This window comes from Aethalodelphis obliquidens, unplaced genomic scaffold (genome assembly GCF_003676395.1).
Source record: "Aethalodelphis obliquidens isolate GAN/ISIS:26980383/991018 unplaced genomic scaffold, ASM367639v1 scaffold80, whole genome shotgun sequence".
NCBI classification, from domain to species: Eukaryota; Metazoa; Chordata; class Mammalia; order Artiodactyla; family Delphinidae; genus Aethalodelphis; species Aethalodelphis obliquidens.
Window position 1 is genome coordinate 1703429 of NW_020838024.1, and position 24000 is coordinate 1727428.

A 24000-nucleotide genomic window follows, 5' to 3' on the forward strand; every position below is an offset into this window, starting at 1 on the left:
ATCTATAAGAAAAAATAACTTTACATGATAACTTTAGAATTAATAATGTACTGGGTCAGATTAATGGAGACTACATCCTTGTGATTATGTCACTTCTGAGAAGTGACTTAAATACACATTAATTTCTAAATTCCATGTGTTTAAAAAAATGTCCAGACCAGGACAACACAATCTTTTATAAGTCATAAGAATTTTGCAAATCAAATCAAAGTACCCGTTTTTTTCACATATTGTCACAGTTAACGTTTTGCCAGTGTATTTGTTCTCTTGTATAATTCATATCCTGAAGAAAAAGGACTAGAGTCCATCCATTCTGACACCATTTTTAGTGAACACGATAATTCAGAAGCTAGCAATTGTAATAAGATACACAAAAAAAGAATTCTATAAACTTCATAATGTAAAAGGATAAATGTAAGTAAAAGTCTCAAAATAATTCCATGTGAAGGCAACATGATTACATATCTTGAAAAACCAAGTGAATCAAAAACACAATGTGATAAGAAAATAAGAGGGCTAGCAACATTGTACGGTAAATTGACTACAATGTATTTCCACACTCCAGTAATAAAAAAATAGAGTTTATAGTGAAAGTTATGACATGCCTAATGATGGAAAATATTAAATATTTCATTTAGTCTCAAATGCCATCAATTAATTATTTTTTAATGTACTACCAAGAAGGAAAAAATGTTGCCTATCAAACTGACATACTGGACTCATCACTTAGAATTTTTATTTTATGTTTATTGAGAGATCTTTTGTTTTATAAAATAGAGTTTTATATCATTTTTGCACATTCATAAAAAAGAAAATAGAAGCTAAATAAATCGGTTAACATATTCCTAAAACGATTTTACACTGACAGACTAACTCTTTTGGGGTGGGGCGTCACTCTTCTTTTTTAAATTTTTTATTGAAATATAGTTGATTTATAATGTGTTAGTTTCAGGTGTACAGCAAAGTGATTCAGTTATACATATACATATATATTCTTTTTTAGATTGTTTTCCACTATCAGACTAAGTCTTCTGAATTATATTTGGACTCACTGATGGGATAGGCAATCTGCCAAGACCCTGTGTGTCCTATGCCCTTGCAGGATACGCCAAGAATGCAAAACCCAGACCGTTCTTTATCCGGGCCAATTCTGAGGGGTTTTGCTGAGGTAATGTCCCAAACAATGGGCTGGCCCTACTTGTCACTCACTATAAAAGCAGGAAATCCTCCAGCTCAACATTCTTCTCCTGTAACACAACCCTCTTCATCCATCTAGGCACCTGTGCTGCCCCTGTGGGAACTGGGAGTCACAGGGAACCTCATTAATATCATACTGACACTTTGCCTACTGCTTTTGCCTTAAGAAATAAAGTCCTTTCTCTCTAACCACAGGAGTCTGATGTTTTCTGCCAGCATCCATGAAAAACAGTAACAGGAGAGCTTGTTAGCTTGTGAGTAGGGTAAAATCCCAATCTTCACAAACCCTGAAAATAACAATTTATGACCATCAAAAATGGTGATGAGGCATTTCTTACAAGTGTTTTACTCAGACTTGTAGTTGCCAAGGGGAAGGCGGGGTGGGAGAGGGATGGAGTGGGAGTTTGGGATCAGCAGATGCAAACTAGTATATACAGGATGGATAAATAACAAGGTCCTACTGTATAGAACAGGGAACCATATTCAATATCCTATGATAAACAATGGAAAAGAATATGAAAAAGAATATATATATATACATATATACCTGAAAAAAAAAAAGTGTTCTACTAATGACGCGGGAATTTCCTGCCACACTGCTGACAGCCATTTTGCAGATTTTGATATGCATACAAAGGCAATTACCGCCACCTGGCTGACAACTGTTGTAAAACTCATCCCAGTTTGAGATGTTGAAATGGGAAGTGCATCTTAGAATGGATACAGTACTTGGTATAATGGATATTTTTTGTTTATTCATGACCCATTCTTCAGCTTCCTGATTAGCAACCTGATTTGGGGTACCTAATTATAAGGGAACTTGGTATAATGAATTTTTTTAAAATACATTTATTTATTGGCCGCTTTGGGTCTTTGCTGCTGCGTGCGGGCTTTCTTTAGTTGCGGCGAGCGGGGGGCTACTCTTCGTTGTGGAGCACGGGCTTTAGGCACACAGGCTTCAGTAGTTGTGGCACACGGGCTCAGTAGTTGTGGCTCATGGGCTCTAGAGTGCCGGCTCAGTAGTTGTGGCGCACAGGCTTGGTTGATCCACAGCATGTGGGATCTTCCTGGACCAGGGCTCGAACCCGTGTCCCCTGCCTTGGCAGGCGGATTCTTAACCACTGCACCACCAGGGAAGTCTGGTATAATGAATTTTAAAATCTATCCATTCATTTTCTCTTTCACCTTCCTAACAGAAACCCAGTTTCATTAGATTATCTTCCCTTCCCCTGCATAAACCAGAGTAGGTCCTCACAGGTAAAAGTCAGTACAACCTACCCACCTTCACACAGCGTTTGTGTCTCATGAAACCTGAGACACATTATATCCAGGGCATGTGATTCAATCTAGGTGAATGAGATGTGAGGGGAGGGGGGCTTATGGGAAAGACACTTCTTCACTCTTCTGATAAATCTGTCAAAAGGATTGTTCTCCTTCTCAGGATGACTGTGGCTTGCCTGCCTCAAGTCAAGTCAGTGGTATTCTGGGGCCCCTAGTACTGGGTTTTGAGAGCTGTTTGTTAAATTTTCGGGAAATTTGTGAGCTGGTTGATGTCAGGCTTTAACTTGAAAGCAGTCATGGTGGGAAAATTTACCCCACAGAAGTTAGCAAATGCTATAAATCATGACATCTCCCCCACCTCCTAGAGAAGGTTGTTAAATATTTACCAATCTGCCACTGCCTTAAGTCCTATCGGGCTAGTTAGTTAGCTGGGGATGGGACAACATGAGAGGACAGGGTTATGGCTGCTAAGATCCACCTCTGAGTGTGTAGAACAGCAGTTCTCAAAGAGAGAGTCTGCTAAGGTAGCACCCAAAATATGCCTTGTATTTAGAATCTGCCACAGGAACTCACTTTACATTCCCTGAATATGTCCTACATTCATTCCATATGATGTAACTGAAATCATAATCTTTCTCCACTTCGCTATCAAAGTCCTACTCATCCTTTAAAGCTGAATCTGTTTGGGAGCCAATAGAGGACTGCTTTAATTTTTATTTTGGTTTAAATGGTAGCTTTCAACATGTTTTTAAAAAACAAACTTTTGGGACTTCGCTGGTGGTCCAGTGGATTAGACTCCACGCTCCCAATGCAGGGAGCCCGGAATCGATCCCTGGTCAGGGAACTAGATCCCACATGCGTGCCGCAACTAAGAGCTCGCATGCTGCAACGAAAAGATCCTGCATGCCACAACTAAGACCCAATGCAGCCAAAATAAATAAATAAAATATTTTTAAAAAATAAAAATAAAAAACAAACTTTTACTTGAAATAGTGTACAGAAGGGTACACAAATCATAGAATAGTAAGTTTTCTCAAAGTGAACACACTTGTTTAACTACCACCTCAATCAAAATACAGAACCTTATCTAAAAGCACATGTTCTTTCCTGTTTCCTGTCCTGACAGCCCAGGTCTTAGTATTTGACTTACTTTTTCCCTCTATAATGGTTGTCTTTTTCCTTCTGATGGGTTTTCTGGAAGTAGAATAACTCCAACTGCCATTTAAACAAGAAGAGAACTTAGGACTTGAAATTAAAAGGTTGCATGTTATGATGGTACTGTTACACTCATCTAAAGATAAGGTCCAAACAGTGGCTGGATAAACTATTGAGGCATCCCTGCATAGCCACTCATTTACCAGGTTACAGTTGTTGGGTCCACTTTCTGAAGCAGAACCTTGGAAGAGAAATTGGAGGATGGTCTCTACTCTTGGGATGACATACGGATCCATAGCACTCGCCATGAGAAAGTCCTTTGTCTCTGACAACTCTGGCAACTCCAACTGATTATGTAACTCAGTTTAATAGTCAAAATGGCTTCTGGCCACCTGCTCATTATCTGTCCCAGTAGGTGATAAATTAACCCTCCACCTGACAAGTAATGGAAGGCATACTTAAAATGTAAAATGGCTGCATTTCAGGTGACAGGGAAAGTCTGGGATTAACTATTGCCACTGCAATCCTGCAACTCACATTGTTACAGTGACACTTAACTAAAGCCTAAAGCAATCAATACATTTTTTTTTAAGGCCAGATGATTGACTCAAAGTGAGTATGTGACTTAAGTTGTTCCAATCAGAGTGAAGCCCAGGTTGGGGAAATAGATCTTTTTTTCTAGATAGTAGGGTGTGACAGTGTAAGGTCTGGTCCATCTGTAGCCTCTTTGCTACCAAAACAGAGATGATATTTTAAAAGAATATATTGGAAAGTAATTTTATATTTGTTAAATCTTGTTGCCTTGCACACTATATCAGTCAGGGTTCAATCAAAGAGAAAGAAGCACTAGAAAATGTGTGTGTGTGCGTGTTTACAGGAATTTGACCTTACGCAATCATGAGAGTTGGTTCAAGTAGTCTCTGTACAGCTGTTGTCTTTGTGTCAGATGCTGGAGCGTGAAGTTCACAGAGCAGTCAATCAGCAAGAGAAGATGGCTGCAAAATGGAAGAGAGTAATGAAAGTCTGGGACCTGAAAGCTTGAGCTGGAGCTCATGAGGATGGACCCAAATCCCTATCAGTTCCTGTTGTTTGTCACCTTAATGGTGTTGGTGTCCTGCAGAGGCTGGGACCTTCCTGGAGCTAAATATTTACACCTGTCACAGGAGTTGGAGCCTCTGAAAGGGGATCCAAAGGAAATTAGAGCAGCTGCAAGTTCTCCCACTGCCTTACAGTGAGGTAAGCCAGCAGATAAGTGACCACATATGTGAGCTCCAAAATAGCTGCTGCTTCATTCTGCCCTCAAATCTCCCATAATAATCTCTCCTGTGTTCTATTCTACCTAGCAACACACAGGGAAGGGAATTCTGGGAAAGGTAATTCAGCCTAGCCGAGTTGACACATTATAAAGTCACCACACTACCCATTCATTGAATCGATGGCATTCACCCCTTTGTAGAGAAGGTAGAAACCACCTAGAACAAAGGTTTTGTTTTCAGCTTCAAGTCTCCAAGCAAAATTATTATTCAATTCCTTAGCGAAACAACTGTCTAAATAGTTCACTTTTTTTTTCTTTTTTCCTAGGTGAGGGTGAGAAGACACACGCATGCCTGAGGAAGGTGCACAGGCACACAGGGGACAAGGGCAATGCCACCCGAGACCCTGCGAGGTATTTTGCCTCTATGTTTCATTTGCTTCACCTCTGTATGTATGTCAGCAGCCAAACATGTATGCACCAGGGCATGGAAGCCTTGAGAGCGGGCCATCATCAAGCCAAAGATGTCTCTGTGAATCAACTCCTTGGTCTCAGGCCCTGCAATTCGGCTCCCGATGTCACCCTGAACCCTGAACCCCTGAGAGACCCTCAGGCCCTCTCTGCCTAACAGCCACTGCCCTCCAGGGCAACACACCCGTTCTTTGCACATACTAAAAAATTCACCTTTATTCACAGAGAAAGGGACTCTCTAAATTTCTTGTTATATCAAATTCAATGCATTAAAGTCTGAATATGGAATTTTGCCACAATGCAGGGACAATCAAGAGACGACTCAGAAAATACATAAGGGGGACACTCTTCAGGAGGAAGAAAGCGCCTCTGGTTTAGTGGAAACAAGGAATCAGACATGCATGTATTTCAAGGTAAAATCTCATGGGGATGAGGTTGACGAGGATGTTGAGAGCAGAGTAGCTTTTCCAAATTATTGGAAAAGATTATCCTTTAGGATGCTCCCCCTCTCCCAATATGGGGGAGGGGGTGATCCCAGCAGAATAAAACATGGTAACGTGTCATAATTAGAGAAAAGAGTTTAGTCATCATTGCTGACCTGCTCTCAGCTCTTACGTCTAGCTCAAGACATAGAACATTCTCACATGCTCTGGGGCACTTGAGAGCAAGGGGACCCCACTGTAAAGGCAACAGAATAGACAGATGAAGGATGTAGCTGAGGCTTAGTGGGCATAGTGGCATCATCAAGGGAGAAATTAGAGACTCTCTAGCTATAGACACCACAGTAGACACCAATGCAAGAGACCCAGGAGCCAACATCAGACATCCGGAAGCAGGGATGACTAAGAATATAAAAAACAAAATTTGAATGCAAGCACTCTTTCCCCCATTGCCTTTAGGGCAACCCCTCCTACCATTATCACTTATGAATCTACCCTATAGATTGAGTAGAATGAGAAAAAGACAATCTGCAAGATACAGCATTTATTTGAAAGAGACTTTACCAAAGAAGAAATGGAAGTACGATTAATTGTCAAGGTAAAGACTTTCCCTGCTATACATTGGGTTGGAGGCTCAAGAAGAATGTTTAATTGCAGAAAAAATTTAAAACTACATTTTCCTTGCAAAATAAGTGTAAATGTGCCATCTTCTTACTTTACCACAAGAGAAGCCAGCCTGAAGACAAAGAGCAGAGTGAAGAGAATTCGAGAAAAATAGAACAAGAGCCCTGCCTGATCGAAACTTGCAAGAAACCTGCTGAACCCCTGGGTTAATGAGACAATCAACTTCTCTTATTGCTAAATCTAGTTTGTGTGGGGTTCTCTATTACTTAAGATCTTCATTAGGCTTAAAGATAAGCAATTTAAATCAGCCAGTAAGTCAAAGTTGGGAATTGAACGTAAAATGTCTAACATTCAAAATTTGACTCTTAATCACTGTACCATAATACAAAGCTCAAATGCCATTCCCTCTGTGGTGTTTGCTGCACCTGCAACTGCTTGCTACTCAAGGTATGGTCCAAGGACTGGCAGAATCGGCATCACCTGGGGGCTTCTTAGGAGAGCAGATCTTAAGGCCCCACCCACCCCAGACCTACTGAATCAGAATCTGCATTTTTAACAAGATTCCCAGATGATTCGTAGGTACATTAAAGTTTGAGAAATACTGTTTTAAGTCACTCTTTTCTTTGGGTTCTTACAGCATGTTCCTTATTCATTGCTAGTTATGTACTCTTCTATCTCCTCACCAAACCTGTGATACCCTTGAAGACAGGAAATATGTATTACTATTTTTTATATTCTAACCACTTGTGATGAAAACTGCTAATTGACCACCAAAATCATTCTTTCAGTCTTACTGGGTATGTTGCTAATCTACATTTCCCAGCCTGCTTTGCGGTTAGGTATGGCCAGGTGATAAAGTTCTCTCCAATACAACATAACCAGAAATACTGTGTACCACTTCTGGGCCCAGGTCTCAAAACTGTGGGTATGCTCTCTCTTTTCTCCTTTCCTTTGGCTGGAATCCACTGGAACCCAGTCTTGATTATGCAACAAGATACTGGAGAATTACAGAGTGAGTATCTCGAAGGAACCCAGATGTCTGAATAATTGTGTGGAGCAGAGCTACCCTAACAAACTGAATCACTCACCTTGTAACAGTTACACAAGAAAGAAATAATTGCCTATGTTCTCTAGGCCACTAATTTATGGTAGAGGCTTTTTGATATGGCAGCCTACTCTTACCCTAAATAACTCACAACTCCACCTTATAATAGACCTCAGCTTATAATGATTCCCCCTGTTGGGGGAGAATGGCCTCAGATACACACAGACAAGACCTCAGCAGCCATTTCTGCACTATGTGATCCTAGCCATAGCTGACTGCTCCAGGAGTAGATCTCTTACCCAAACTGCACCACTTGCATTTTTCCCTCCAAGAGATTTGCAATTCTGAACTGAGACACAGGCTGAGAAGAATTGGAGCTGAGTCATGTTAATGGAAAGGCTTTAAAGCTGCACTGTACAATACAGGAGCCACTAGCCACATGTGGCTATTTGAATTTGATTAAAATAAAAAATTTGGGGCCTCAGTTGCACTAGCTACATTTTATGTGCTCAGTAGCATTCGTTGTTAATGGCTACCATATTGGACAAAGCAGACATAGAACATTTTCATCATCACAGAAATTTCTACTGGATAGCATTGCTTTAGAGAGAAAGTCTATGATCTGTCCTGGTTGCAGTACTTCCTAAGAACTGGTTATTGAAATCATTCCTTAGATTCTGTGGGATACTCCACACTCCCTACAATAAATTCCTTCTCTTGCTCAAGCTAGTTAGATTTGATTTTACTACCTGCTACCTAAAGGATCTAGGTTATTATATATCTTGCACTGTAACTATGAAACACCAAATCGGATGGGGGAATTTTCGAGCTTATTTCTATTTCACTTTACTCAGACTTTCACACATGGTTGACCACTCCTTCCTAGGCTCTTCCCTCCTACGCTTTCATGCTTTCCTGACACCACTTTTTTGGTTCTCTTCACCCCTCTGATGCTCTCATAAGAAGTGGTCTTCTCCATTAAACCCTTATTCATCAATATATATTAAAGAGAGGTGACCTTTAAAAAAGTGCAGGGCAGGCTGATGGAGAGACAGATGGTTAGGTTACATGTTCTACATCTACAGTTCTCCCATTGGGCTTCTGAACCATGACTCTAATTGCTCACCTGCAAGTCCACAGGCACCACAAAATGAATGTGCTTCAAATTGAACTATTCCTTGTTGAAAACCTAGCTTAGATACTTCTGACCTGCCCATCTCCCAGAGAGAAAAAAATGTGTTCTGTGCATACTGCTATCATGAAATTTATCACTGCACTGTAATTTAAGTGTCTATGAATCTCTTTTGAATAGGAACAGCATCGTTTTCCTCTCTTTACACCTAGCATCATGTTTGACACATGACACACAATAGGCATCCACTAATTTCTATTTTAGCCAATTGTAGGCATTCCCATGAAATTTTAAAGAATAAATGTGCACAACAGTCAACTCCAGAATTGCACCAATACCTCTAGGTCTGATGGCCACACAGCAAAGTCAGACACAGTTATCCTATTGTTATCACATCTGAAGACCTAGAAATGGAAACACAAAATTGTGGGAATAAGTTAGGATTTCTTTGTTCTGCTTCAGACTTCTTGGGCTAACTCCAGCAAGATTTATGTAAGGTGTTTGTGATTTGAGTAGCCTTGGACCACTTCAGTTCTATATCCTTTGACGTAAACGGTGCTAAGTGGTATTTATCCCAGCTGCCACTTATCCCACACCGAGACACAGGGAGAGTTGTGATTTACGATGCTGTGGGAAGTCCTCCTGCCCAGTACCCTTTGCTTGCCAAGATAAACCAATTTGATAACGATATCTTTCTATTTGAGAGGGCTGAGCGATTTACTCAGCAGAACATACCTAGCCTAGCCAAAGGTAACAAGCCAAAATGTTTTCGAACACCAGGCCAGTGACATCAGTGAGTGAAGAGGAGGACGGCTAGGGAACGGAAAGCTTGCCCCTGCTTAAGGCATACAAATTTAAGCTACAGAAAAATGCTTTTCCAGACCAAATATAGATCTCGAGCTGCGTGTTCTTGCCCCCTGTTTCCAGACCGTGCGCAGGAGCAGGACAGGAGCGAAAACAGTGCTGTAAATAAACAGAAGTCACTAGGAGTGTGGGTACAGAAACGCTTTCCTTAGCGCTTTAAGTTGCCCACTTGATCCGTGGAGGGGCGTGTACAACCCGTTCATTCCCAGGTCTCTAGAGGTCTCCACTAGGGTGCTGACATCCCGTGATTTACATCTTAGTCGGTTACTAAACGGTTTCCTGTAGAGCGCCGCGCATCGCCTGGGCACTCAAAGGCGAGTGTCTGAGGAACGCACGGGGGTCGGTGAACACAGAAGGACCCGCGGAAGCTTAGGAGGAGACAGGGAACGGGAAGAGGAGCGGCCGAGCGGAGGGGACGCGGGACCGCTGAGAGGAAGGGGCGGGGGGAAACCCAAGGAGACCCGGAGGATAAGAAGAGGGAGGAGCACGTCCAGCTTCCCGCCCGCGCTCCCGGCCGGCTCGGGGCAGGCGCACTGGCGCCGCTCGCTCGCGTCCCCTCCCCCACCTCCGCCGTCGCCAGGGCGCAGGCTCGCGTCTGCGCCGGCGGCTGGGCCCTCGGCAGTCGCCCTCTGGTCACTGCCAGCTTCGCCTTCTGCCTCTCCGCGCTTCTCCCTCCCCGGATGGGCCGGACCCTGGCGGAGGTAACTGCCCGCAGATTCCTGCCCCTCACGGCCCCAGCCTCTTCCCCACGCTGTCCGGCCCGCGGGGTCCTCGGGCTCCTTCGTCCCCCTCACCCCCTCTAGTGTTGCGCGCTCGCGACCTCCCCAGCCCCTCCATACCCCGCCGCATCCAGCCCCCTCGTCCTTTACCACTTCCCGGTCCCCCAGCTTCCCCGGGGTCGTCCTCCGGCCGCCGCACCCTCAGCCTGACGGAGGCTCGGCGGCTCCGAGGGGCCCGGGTCGCCCTCCGGATGGCTGGGAACGACGTCCGGTTCGGGCCAGACCTCGGCCCCGCACCGGGGTCCTGCAGCTCCCGCCCTGTCTCGGGTGGGCACCACGGTGGCACCTCTCGGGGCAGAGGGCGGCGCTGCCCCGCAGGGTCGGGTAGGGAATCTCAGAGGGGTCCCCTGGGGATGACTTGTGCGAAGTGGGGAAGCCCCTGTGTTTGACCTTAGTGGGTGATAAATTGAGCACGGAGGAATGGACGCGATTTTTTAGACTCGTCTGTGGTGGAAACCACAGAACAACTTGGATTTTTCTCTCTTTTTTTTTTTTTTTTAATTGAGCAGAGCTCCCTGAGCTATATACAGTAGGTCCTTGTTGGTTATCCATTTTAAATATAGCAGTGTGTACATGTCAGTTGGATCCTCTTGAAACTGCTTTCGCCAATGTGTTTTTTTTTGTTTGTTTGTTTTTTTGTTTGTTTGTTTTGCAGTACGCGGGCCTCTCACTGCTGTGGCCTCTCCCGTTGCGGAGCACAGGCTCCAGACGCGCAGGCTCAGCGACCATGGCTCACGGGCCCAGCCGCTCCGCGGCATGTGGGATCTTCCCGGACCGGGGCACGAGCCCGTGTCCCCTGCATCGGCAAGTGGACTCTCAACCACTGAGCCACCAGGGAAGACCCTCTTGTTTTAATTAACATAATTACAAAAGTCAAAACTATACAGAGGACTTCCTGGATGGTGCAGTGGTTAAGAATCCGCCAGCCAATGCAGGGGACACAGGTTCGATTCCTGGCCCAGGAAGATTCCACATGCCGCTAGCAATTAAGCCCGGGCACCACAGCTACTAAGCCTCTCTTTTTATATATATATATGTATATATATATGTGTGTGTGTGTGTGTGTGTGTGTATATATATATATATATATATCCTTTTCTCCATATACATACGTATACATCATTTATCCTATAGAGTTTTTTACATTCTGAATTTGGTTGATTTTACTCTACTGGTGTGTTTAATATGTTCCTTCATTCTCTTTATTTCTTGTCATCTGGTAGTTTGATTTAGACACAGATTCAGGTTCAGTTTTTAATTTTCTGTCTTTGTAAGAATATTTCATAGGTGGCTGTGTGTACTTCCTGTCTACAAAGCATCATGTCATGGGGAATACAATGTCTATTTGTCTCACTGTTAGTAATTTTAAGATTGATTAGTGGCAGCCGCATAGTACAGGGAGATCAGCTTGGTGCTTTGTGACCACCTAGAGGGGTGGGATAGGGAGGGTGGGAGGGAGACGCAAGACGGAAGAGATATGGGGATATATGTATACGTATAGCTGATTCACTTTGTTATAAAGCAGAAACTAACACACCATTGTAAAACAATTATACTCCAATAAAGATGTTAAAAAAAAAAAAAGATTCGGGCTCTCCTGGTGGCGCAGTGGTTGAGAGTCCGCCTGCCGATGCAGGGGACGCGGGTTCGTGCCCCGGTCCGAGAAGATCCCACGTGCCGCGGAGCGGCTGGGCCCGTGAGCCATGGCCGCTGAGCCTGCGCGTCCGGAGCCTGTGCTCCACAACGGGAGAGGCCACAACACTGAGAGGCCCGCGTACCGCAAAAAAAAAAAAAAAAAGATTCATTAGTGGGTTTAGGGCATGTCAGTCCACCTGTTATAGAGTTCCCCATCTACTTTCACCTAATAGTTTTAGCAGCCACTGATACTATTGACTAGATCTGTTATTTCATTGGGAGCTGCAAATAATGCTTTTCTAATGCCATTATTCCTCTTGCATTTGGTTAGCGCTTTTTAAAGAATTAATTTTATTTATGATTTTAATATTTATATTTAAAAATTTAAAAATAAATATTTGAAATTATTTATTTTAAATAAATTACTTAAAAATAAAGTGTCTAAGGAAGTAGTCATCTGGAATATTACCGTTCTGAGGAATTGAAAAACATAACGTTACAGTATAAAATATGAGGGTGGTTAGCATCTTAATAGGTCATTCTGTGCTGTATTTGAATAGTCTTTCATTTAAAGCTTATTTTATTTTTAAAAATTCAGCTATTATTAAAGATGACATTAATAATACCAAATAAATTCAGTTTTTTTGGATTTCATAAACTAAAAAGAATTAGGAAGATAGAATTTTTTAAAAAAAGAAAGAATAAGGCTATAAAGTGGTCTGAAGTGACCTCTAAAAATGGTTCGCTATTCCCTTGACCCAGAAAACCCCACAAAATCATGCAAATCAAGAGGTTCAAATCTTTGTGTTGGTTTTTTTTTTTTGCGGTACGCGGGCCTCTCACTGTTGTGACCTCTCCCGTTGTGGAGCACAGGCTCCGGACGCGCAGGCTCAGCGGCCATGACTCATGGGCCTAGCTGCTCCGCGGCATGTGGGATCTTCCCGGACCGGGGCACGAACCTGCGTCCCCTGCATCGGCAGGCGGACTCTCAACCACTGCGCCACCATGGAAGCCCTTTGTGTTCACTTTAAGAACACTCAGGAAACTGCCCAGGACATTAAGGGTATGCACATCCGAAAACCCACCAAGCGTCTGAAGGATGTTACTTTAAAGAAGCAATGTGTGCCATTTCATTGTTACAGTGGTGGAGTTGGTAGGTGTGGCCAGGACAAACAGTGCTGCTGGATGCGGGGTCGGTGACCCAAAAAGAGTCTTGAATTTTTACTGCAGATGCTCAGAAATGCTGAACTTAAGGGCTTAGATGTAGATTCTCTGGTCACTGAGCACAACCAGGTGAACAAAGCCCCCAAGATGTGGCACAGGATTTACAGAGCTCATAGTCGGATCAACCCATACATGAGCTCTTCCTGCCACATTGAGATGATCCTTACTGAAGAAGAACAGATTGTGCCTAAACCAGAAGAGGAGGTTGCACAGAAGAAAAAGGTATCCCAGAAGAAACTGAAGAAACAAAAACTTACAGCCCGGGAATAAATGCCACAAAAAAATAAATGTAAATAAAAGTAAAAACAAAAAGGAATAAGGCTGTGATTAAATACAATCCAGGCCAATGACCAAATGCCATCATTATTCAAGATTTCACAATATTAAAAATTTTAAAAAGACTCAATTTGGAACAGTCACACACTTAATATGAAAATTCAAATAGAGTACAAAGAACTTTTTTTCATGAACCACTTTAGAGTGACAACTGATGTTCTCTTACCCCTGAATATTTTAGTATCTACTTTCTACAGACAGGGACATTTGCCTACATAACTGCAAGACAACCATCAAAATCAGAAAATTAACATTCATCTATTACAACCATCTAATCCTCAGTTTTTCTTCCTATTCTGGTTTTTCCAATTGTCCCATATTGTCCTTTATAGTGAAAGGATAAAATTTACAATTACTGACTGCATTTAGTTGTCAAGTTTCCCGTTTGGAACCAGTTCCTCAATCTTTTTAAAACTTTCATAAACTTGAAACTTTTGAAGGTTACAGATCAGTTATTTTGTAAAATGTCCTTCAGTTTGGGTTTGCCTGATATTTCCTTGTGATTAGATTCAGGTTGTGTTCCTCTGTACATATGTCACAGAGATGTTTTTCTCATTTTAACTATTAGGTGGCACGTGATTTCCATTTGTCCCATTCTGATAATTTTCATTTTGATCACTAGACAAAATGGAATCTGCCTGGTTTCTTCATTGTAAAGTTACTTTTTCTCTTTTGTAATTAATGAGTATTTTATAGGGAGATATTTTGAAACAATGTAAATATACCATTTTTCATCAAATGTTCAATTTATTAATTTACTTATTTATAATTATATGGATTCATGGTTTCCTATTTTATTCCATGGATTTTATTATTTATTGATTGATTTATTGATTGATTGGCAGTACACGGGCCTCTCACTGTTGTGGCCTCTCCCGTTGCGGAGCACAGGCTCCAGACATGCAGGCCCAGTGGCCATGGCCCACGGGCCCAGCCGCTCCGCGGCACGTGGGATCCTCCCGGACCGGGGCATGAACCCGTGTCCCCTGCATTGGCAGGCGGACTCTCAACGACTGTGCCACCAGGGAAGCCCCCTATTTATTATTTTTAAATATTTATTTATTTATTATTTTGGCTGTGCCAGGTCTTAGTTGCGGCACGCAGGATCTTTAGTTGTGGCATGCGAACTCTTAAGTTGTGGCACGCATGCGGGATCTAGTTCCCTGACCAGGGACTGAAACTGGGCCCCCTGCATTGGGAGCGTGGAGTCTTACCCGCTGGACCACCAGGGAAGTCCCTATTCCATGGATTTTAAATCCATTATTGTAATTGTTTTGATGCTCAAATTGTCCTCAGTTTGGTCTATGGGATCCCTTTCATTATGGCTTCTGTGTCCTCACTGTGCCTGGCTCCAATACACTGTGCCAGGCTCTTCCACTGCGTGAACATCCTCCCAAGATTCACTCAAGAATGGGCCATTCACCCAAGATTATGTGTGCTTCCCTCACCCAAATAGGGCTCTGACAAACTCTTCATGGCCTCTACCACAACTATCCCCACAACCAGCATGGGGACTTGCTGGGCATCTTTACTTCATATTATCTCAGGGCTTCATTTTTACGTCAACTAGTTTGGACTTTCTTACAGCTCTGTGACTTAGGGCAGTTTGACTGTTTATGTGGTGATTGAAGGCTTCAAGAGTGATTATTCCATAGAGTAAGGTAAAAGTTGTATTGCCTTATATGAGCTAGCCTTGGGAAGTGCATAGCATCACTTCCATTTTACTCTTGGTCAAAGTAGTCAAAACCCACCCAAATTCAAGGGATGAGGCATAGACCAGAGCTCTCAATGAGAGGAGTATTAAAGTCACGGTGTAAGAAGAGCATATGGGATGGGAGGTATTTTTGTGGCCATCTTTGGAAAATACAACCTGGCACACTGAGAAAATCAAATCACATAGAAACTCTATTGTCAAGATGTTCTCCTAGTTCATGTTTATCTTCATAGTCTGAGAAATAACTTGTCGAAAAGCAAATACATTTTGTCTGACTATTCAAGATGAGATACTGAATAAATTGCAGCATCTTACCTTAAAAAGAGTTAACTTGAGCTGATGAAAAAGTAATCTACTAAAACTTTATGAAAATTCTAAATTAAGATCCTCAGTATTATGGGCTATTATCATTTTTTTGTTTTGATTTTTACAGCATCTTGTGACTTTTGACTTAATTGGTCATTGATATCTCAGCAAGCATGGAGATAAGATTAGAAGTTCTGACTTCAACGAGTATCAAGCAGAAAAAACCCTGGCCACGAGTCTCCTGGTTGGGACAGGTAGGTTTTTCTTTAATCATACAATATCAGTTCTAATATGTGTTAACTGTGTGCTTTGCCTCTAAGATCAAAGAATGTTCTATGGCCTTCACAAAACACAATGTCATCTGTAGAAGGATCACCTGCCTACTGAGCAGGGTTTTGTGTATTTGTGTGGTAACAGGCTGGCAGAGATGGGGAAGGAGCATCAGTCTTTCTGTGGTCTAATCAGAGTTGCCACCACTCTCATCACTCTCTTGCTCCTTTTCTCCATAAACTTGCTTAATCTTCTTCACAGTCCTCTGTTGCTTTGCTCTTGGAGACCTGGGATGATGTATCATCCTCACTCTCATCTGCTGTGCTCTCCTGGGAATGCTGGGACATAATTTCTTCACCCTGCAAGTCCCAGTTTTTGAGATTGCACAGCCAGAAGACCTCTCTGCAATTGTTGAGGATGAGCATGGCTTTCACTCTGCAAACTACCAGCTACAGGGTCTTTTTGAGCAAAAGCACACGTTTGGTGAGTTTCGTGTCCTGGTGAATCTTGGAATGCCCACACAGGTGATGAAGCAGCGTGGTGTCCAACTGGAAGGTTTCCAGTAAGCTCAGATCATTTTCTCGATGTTTTCTAAAACTGAAGTCTAGGAGTAGCATGACACTGCTTCAGAAATGAGAAGCCGTGTCTATTTTAATCTAAGTAGATAATTTAAAACTTACCCATACTACTGTTCAGATTGATGAGATAACAGCAGGTAACTCAGTTTGGGCTAGCAGAATTGGAAGACACTCCTATAATTTTAAACTCCAAAGAAATCTCAGTGCAACTGTTAGGTCATCCTACCTAGTAATTCTAGTAAGAGGTACTTTAAGATAGAATGAAAAATCTTCAGGTTACAAATATACAATCTTTCTTAAATGTCACTTTGTTTTCTTTTCTGGGATAACTTACTTAGGTAAGAGGCTGAATTAACTTCTGGCATCTCTTAAGTCTCTCACATGTTTCTTCTCTTAGGAAAATGAAGCTGTTTTTCTTTTGGATGATAAATTCATAAATGAAATTAATTTGCTATCAGGAAGGACAAAGAAGAAAATTCCCAGTCTCCAGCCTTTGTTGAAGGATGTTACAGTCCTAACAACGTCCAGTAATGGTTAAGTAGTACTGATATTTTCAAAAGACTAGATTAACTGTATTTTTAAAAATAATTTTGGGAGTAATATTAAGGGAAATGTTAGATTATAAGTATTGCGTTTCCTTTTTGGAAGCAGATGCCTGGCTGGCTGGGGTACTTGCTACAGGGGAGCTTTTCCTCTGGAACAAAGATCAAGATTGTTTGAAAACTATACAAGCAACTGAAAAGCCTAAAGAAATGATTAAAGCTGCAGTAGGTGGGAGATTTTTATTTGTTTAAATTGGTTTAACTTGATATATAGGAGAAAAGAAATATATCTCTGTGTAAATATATATATCTATATATATATGTATTTTTCCTTATATCTGTAAGTATTTTTTTGGTGGTGTTTATTTGTGACAATTAGGTTCATCTTGAAGAAGAAAAATCTGGCATGCCTTACATATCTGTGATAACAGTGGGTTCCTAATATCACATATGAGTACATGATAAATGTTATAATTTGTACTTTTAGTTTATTACTAGTGCCTTAGTTTTACATTCTGAATGGAAACATCATTTAGGTTCCTTATTGTCAGAATAAATAAAAACATAAAATTTGTACTTTTTTTGTGGGAATTCAGACTTCAGAGGTGTAATTACTTTTTTTTGTTGTTTTCTAGCAAGCTCTTTGAGACTGTACTTGTATGTATCTGGCAATGGGAAAAGAGTTCTGCTTATAACTCCTTCTGGATGCCTATTTCTTTGGGAACATTTGGAATTCAAGAATATCTTATCTTCTAAAAGCCCTTCATTGGTGGGCCAATGGTCCCAGATCATACCTGAAGAAACAGTTCATTTGCCTTCCACTGAAGATAAAGAAGCTGTAGTGCATGCCGTCTTTATAAAAAATGAGGTAAAATCCAAATCAGACAGGGTATTATAGAAGTGGTGGAGATCTCAGACTCTAAGAACAGACACCATCTGGGAAGCTGTTGAGCAGAGTGTGTAATGGCATAGCTATATATCTCCAGGCATCATTAATTGTCATAGTAATGGTGAAATTACCACGGAAAAGGTATTTTTATATTTCTTGGTCACATTTTAAAAGATGTGTATTAAAAATGGTTTGAACTTAGAGCTTCCTAGTTATACTTTTCCCTAGTTTTAGAATATAACTAGTTTTGTAATAAAGAGAAATACAAATATCATATATTAACGCATATATGTGAAATCTAGAAAAATGGTATAGACGATCTTATTTACAAAGCAGAAATAGAGACACAGATGTAGAGAACAAATGTATCGATGGATACCTAGGGGGAAGGGGGTGGTGGGATGAATTGGGAGATTGGGATTGACATATATACACTTCTAAATATAAAATGATAACTAATGAGAACCTATTGTATAGCACAGGGAACTCTACTTGGTGCTCTGTCGTGACCTAAATGGGAAGGAAATCCAGAAAAGACGGGATATATGTATACATGTGGCTATTTCACTTTGCTCTACAGCGGAAGCTGACACAGCAGTGTAAAGAAACTATATTCCAATAATAAATTAATTACCCGATCTACTATTGTTAGAAATTACATTTTGAACTTTTGTTGTTTTCCTCCACCCCCATGGGTAGTGCCCTAACTTAAATAATATGTAACTATAAGGACTTCCCTGGTGGTCCAGTGGCTAAGAATCCACCTTCCAATGCAGGGGACGTGGGTTCGATCCCTGGTCCCACATGCTGCAGGGCAGCTAAGTCCGAGAGCCACAGTTACGGAGCCTGTGCTCCCTAGAGTCCATGAGCCACAACTAGAGAAAAGCCCGCACACTGCTACGAAGATCCGCATGCCACAACTAAGGCCCAACACAGCCAAATAAATAAAATAAATTAATTAAAAATAAATAAATAATATGTAACTGTAAAAGAAGAGAAAAATAAATATATTAGAATATTTCCAGTTGTAGCCAGAGTAAAGGCTGTGTTTTCTTAAGAGAGTAAACTGCACCTTGATTTCCCATTTGAGATATGCCTGTGGCTCAGAAATTAATTACTTAGTCTTTAGCTTAATGTTCAGCTACATGTTAAGAGTAAAAATATGAGCAGGCTCTTGATATGTTTCATTTATTTTATTTATGATGAGAAATATGTGGGGTTTTTTTGTTTGGTTGTGTTTTTTTTGCTGTTCTTTCAGGGATTAGTTTATTTTATTTATAGTTTAGTTAGTTTATTTTATTTTTTTCCTTGTTGGTTATTTATTTTAAACATACCAGTGTGTATGTGTGAATCCCGAACGTCCTAACTATTCCTCCTCCCCACCCTTACCCCCTGGTAACCATAAATTAGTTCTCTAAGTCTGAGTCTGTTTCTCTTTTGTAAATAAGTTCATTTGTATCATTTTCTTTGATTCCACATATAAGCTATATCATACGATATTTCTCTTTCTTTGTCTGACTTCACTCAGTATGACAATCTCTAGGTCCTCTTGATTTATTTTCAGATTAATTATATACTAAAGTATATTAAATTTATCTACAGTTATTTGGAGACTGCTGCTTGTGTTCATTTACTTTCTATTCCGGGGAATGCCTGAAGTTAACATTTCTAGCAATTCGGTGGCATGAAAATGTATTTACATCTATAAGGTGAGGTAAATGTTTCCTTCTTCCTAGTTTTCTATCTGCTTTTTTTTTTTTTTGGCCGCTCCATGCAGCATGTGGGATCTTAGTTCCCCTATCAGGGATTGAACCTGTGCCCCCTGCATTGGAAGCATGGAGTCTTAACCACTGGACCGGCAGGGAGGTCCCTCTATCCCTTTTAAAACATTGTTATCTTTTGGCCCATAAATACGTAACAAGATTAGTAAGTGAAATGTGAATATCAACTTCTGAGGCTTTACAAATTCTTTCTTCCTGTAAGTATTGTTCTGTTTCTTTACTTTTCATTTTGAATGTCTATTATAGAAAGTTTTTCTTGTTTTTATTTTGTTTCTCTTCTTAGAATCAAGAACACATAAAAGGTAAGGCAGACAGACTATGGTCTTACTTGTCTTAAGACTATAAAAATAACTCCTTTGAAAAGTAATTCAATTGAATTTTTTAAAAATAAATTTATTTATTTATTTTTGGCTGCATTGGGTCTTTGTTGCTGCACACGGGCTTTCCGTAGTTGCAGCAAGCGGGGGCTGCTCTTCGTTGCGGTGCATGGGTTTCTCATTGCAGTCTCTTCCCTTGTTGCGGAGCATGGGCTCTAGGTGTGCGGACTTCAGTAGTTGTGGCTCGTGGGCTCAGTGGTTGTGGCTCACAGGCTCTAGAGTGCAGGCTCAGTAGTTGTGGCACACAGGCTTAGTTGCTCCGCGGCATGTGGGATCTTCCCAGTCCAGGGCTCGAACCCATGTCCCCTGCATTGGCAGGCGGATTCTTAACCACTGTGCCTCCAGGGATGTTCCAAATCAATTGAATTTTGAAAAGGAAATAACTTGAATTTACTACTGTACTTTTTAAATGCTCAAGTATTTTTTCAATTAAAAGTAATTTTATTTATTTTAAAAAGCCCAATGAAATAGAAAGAATGAGTTAAAAGCATATAGTGACTAAGATTTAGTAAAATAGTGAGGTTTTTTTTTTTCTGTTTATTTTCTTTATTTTTTATGCTAGCAGTACTCTATTTGGGTGTAATTTATATAAAGTAAAATGAACAAATCTTAAATGTACAACTAGGTGGACTTCGATAAATGTACATATGCCTGTAACCATCCTCATATCAAATATAGAACATTGTCACTATCCTAAAAATCCCCTCTTCTCACCTATTTAATACCTGTAAAAATGTTTGTAATAATGTAGAAATATGTGTATCTAAACTTTTAGTGGATGCAGATGTTTTTGGGGCTGGCTACAGAACATGCCATTATTAACAAAACTCTGATATGGACCTTGTTTAACTAGCAATTGCTCTTTTGTGTCCTGGATGAAACTTGTGAACAGTTGCTACGAGACCCCAAATATATGTGCACATGTACGAATTTAGTTGGACCCTTTAATTTTTTGTAATGAAGTATATATTAATTTAAAAGTTACTATACTTTCTGTTTTCAATTATTTCACTACTTAGATCATTGACTTACCATGTTCAGTGGGCACAACAAGATTGCCTTCTGTGCAGTCTGATTCCTAAATGTGAATCAGTAAAGTCAAGAGGAGCTCTAATTTCTGCATTTTCAAGAGATGGCATTACCCTGGCAGTAACTCTTAATCAGAAAGACCCAAAGGTCAGTAAATGTAATCTGTCTTGGAAGTAACCTGTAAAAGAGAGAGTTTAGTTCAGTTTTGAGATTTTTTTCCCCCTGAGTATAGTTTTTTTCCTTAATATTACTTTATATTCTTTAAATTGGTGTTTTCTGATCCACCTCGACATTGTAAATTGGTAAAGTTATTTACATTAGCTGCCGTAATTTTCAGAATTTGGCCTTCAGAGGTGAAGAGAGGATAATGGAAAAGGAAGAAAGAAGGGCAAAGTGGTAACTGATATTCTTAAAATGTAGTATAAAAGAGAGAAAAGTTATAGGTGGTCAGTATTATCTTGCCAGTTGGCAAAGACTAGGTAGTTCATTGATATAATAGATCTCTAGGTCTTCAGAATTATAAGTAAAATAACTTTAATGGTTTTTTTAATCTTTTTTTTTTCTTTCTAGGCAACTCAGGTATTATTTATAAACACACTGAACTTCGTTACACTCTGTGGTAGCCTTAAAGGATGTAGTAATAAGAATCCTGTGGTTCCAGCTACACTTATCAGGTAAGGGTTCTTTTATATTTCTAAATAGTGTTTTTATTTTCTTTTTTAATAGTTTAATAAGTTTAAGGCACTGATAATTCAGTAGGTGTCTAAATAGATATTTAGATAGATGATGTTATCTTGGGAGGAGTTGAATTATGACTGGGTAGAGAAATACTGGGCTAAGTTAGAGAGGCTGAAATGAAAAAACCTGGGTTGGGAAGACCATTATATACTCAGGCTGAGGTGTTTCTAGCTTTTTAAACAAAGTTAGCATTCTCTGCATACGGGTGGATAGTACCATAAGTGGTGATTTTGGATGGCACGTGGACCTATGGAGGATTATAGAGTAGGAAAATTTCCTCTTGGATCCTCCTAAGTTCCTATTCTGAATTGTTTTCTCTGCTGCTCTCTGAATTTCCAAAGTTTTCAGGTTCATCCAGCCTTGCCTTTTTATTTTCTTTCTCTCCCCAAAATTTCCCTGCTAGAAGTATTACTAGTCTCAGTTCAGTGGTCTGTTTGACTTAGGGTGTCCATCATTCACATGAGGAGGAGCTACTTTTTTGTCTCCATGAAAGAAACATTAATATTATCAGATAGTTAAGGAGTAGTAAAGATGGCTTTAGGAAGAGGGAGTCTGCTACTGAGTGGAGCTCTGGCAGGCTGCAGAGAAGACAGGCGTGGTATTGACCTTCAAATCTACCAGTAGATCTTAGTTTTGGACACCACTAGGATTAGAAGTTGTTCTAATTATAATGTAAGTGACAAAAACTTTACTTTGTTAGGTCTTATTTTCATCTTATGATTTGCTTATGAATCTAAGTAAATTTCTAATTTGTATGTTGTATGGAGTAGATGTTTATGAGCAAACTCCTTTTTTCTTACCTTTTTTTCTGGGAAGTAAAATACATGAAATGCATGTGACATTTGCCTACTATTCATTCTTTTGACCTTATTTTTTGAAGCGTCTCACCCCTTCTTGGCCATTATAAATTGTCAAAGGCATTGTAGAGAGTCCTTTCTAAACATATTGTCTTGCTTTTTCTAGGTCCTACTGGGTAGGTGATATCAGCTGGACTCATGATAGTCTTTTTCTGGCTTGTGTGTTAAAACGTGGCTCCCTGGTTTTATTGACCTGCCAAGGTGAATTGCTAACGTTAATTACATTTGGTTGCTCTATAGAATTTGGGCCAGCAGAATTTATTCCTCTTCACCCACTAATAACATATAGGTGAGACATTTGAATTGTTTTAATTTATTTACAGAAGTTTTTCTCTTTTGGTATTACTTTACTGTGTATTTTTTTAATATAATTTCATCTTTCAAATTGTCTTATTCTTTCTTTGAGTCTGTCATCTCAATATCCGCTTCTTATTTATAGTTTTCTTCTGTTTCTTTTTGTGGCTTAATCCTGGTGAAAATTTGACATGGTGACTATGTAAGTATATGTTATTTAAATATTCAGTAGCACTAAAAAAAGTAACTTCTTTGATATAAAAATTAATAGAAGTGTGATATATCTTTTATTGTTTCAAAAGCAGAGCACTTAGATAAAAATTAACTTGGCATATGTATCTACTTTTCTCCCAGAGGGAAAAAGGAGAAAAGTTGTTGGAAATGGGTAGTAGACTTTAGAATTTAGCCATATTTTAATTTTTAATTGTGAGATCATGAAGCATTTTGGCTTTGGAGTCAGAACAAGATTCAAACCTTGCTTCTTCTACTTACTAGTTGTGTGACTTTGGGTAAGTTATTCTTAAGACTCTGTTTCTTTTACTGTGAAATGAAGATGACAGTAATAATCTCTTAGAGTTGAGGGAATGAAGTAAGATAATAAATAATTATAAATTGCTTTAACACAGTTCTGGCATAAAATAAGTGCTCAGTAAATATTTGCTGTTATTGATATTATTATATATGGCTAGACACATATAGACACCAATTTACAAATCAGAAGCATTGGAAAAGGTCTTTGAAATTAATCCATTCCCTTTGCTGTATAGAAAAGAAACTGAGGAGGGATGTGTCCTTGATTATATTTAGCAAAAAGTTTTGCTTAATTTTTAGCAATAGAAAATTCTAATGGAAAAACTTGTCACTTTGTGCAGTGAAAGTGTTTTTCCTTATTTATTATGGTCTGATTCATAATTGACTTAAATTTCCTCACATTTTCCTTTAAAGTTAGTATTTAGGGCCTTTCAAAATGGATTGCTTTTTTTGATTACAAAAGTAATACATATTCATTGTTTTAAAAAAACTTAAAAATCAGATGTTACAAAACTAAATAATGTAGAAAGTGAGACTTGTAATCCTATTCCTCAGAGATAACAATTATTAGCATTCTAGTGTGTTGTCCTCTAAATTTAAAAATTTTATATAACATTTATAACAATATTAGTTTCTTTTTTTTTTTTTTTTTTTTTTTT

At 39.9% G+C, this 24000-nt stretch overlaps 1 protein-coding gene and 1 pseudogene across 9 annotated transcripts in view; both read left to right on the forward strand.

The window, feature by feature from the left end:
• Positions 1–10006: 10006 nt before the first annotated feature.
• The window catches only part of CPLANE1 (ciliogenesis and planar polarity effector complex subunit 1), a 128604-nt gene continuing 114610 nt past the window's right edge, over positions 10007–24000 (forward strand). For 4 of the 9 annotated variants that reach the window (XM_027092638.1, XM_027092643.1, XM_027092642.1 and 1 more), the window contains exons 1-10: positions 10008–10162; positions 15583–15709; positions 15987–16208; positions 16701–16836; positions 16955–17074; positions 17481–17713; positions 19337–19443; positions 20912–21068; positions 21492–21595; positions 22623–22805. In XM_027092638.1, the coding sequence (XP_026948439.1) occupies positions 15629–15709; positions 15987–16208; positions 16701–16836; positions 16955–17074; positions 17481–17713; positions 19337–19443; positions 20912–21068; positions 21492–21595; positions 22623–22805 (1343 nt within the window). In that variant the 5' untranslated portion in view covers positions 10008–10162; positions 15583–15628. Of the gene's footprint in view, positions 10163–15582; positions 15710–15986; positions 16209–16700; positions 16837–16954; positions 17075–17480; positions 17714–19336; positions 19444–20911; positions 21069–21491; positions 21596–22622; positions 22806–24000 lie in introns of all 9 variants that reach the window. The other 5 variants (XM_027092644.1, XM_027092645.1, XM_027092646.1 and 2 more) reach the window with 3 other exon arrangements.
• LOC113612654 (60S ribosomal protein L17 pseudogene) lies at positions 12517–14072 on the forward strand (annotated as a pseudogene).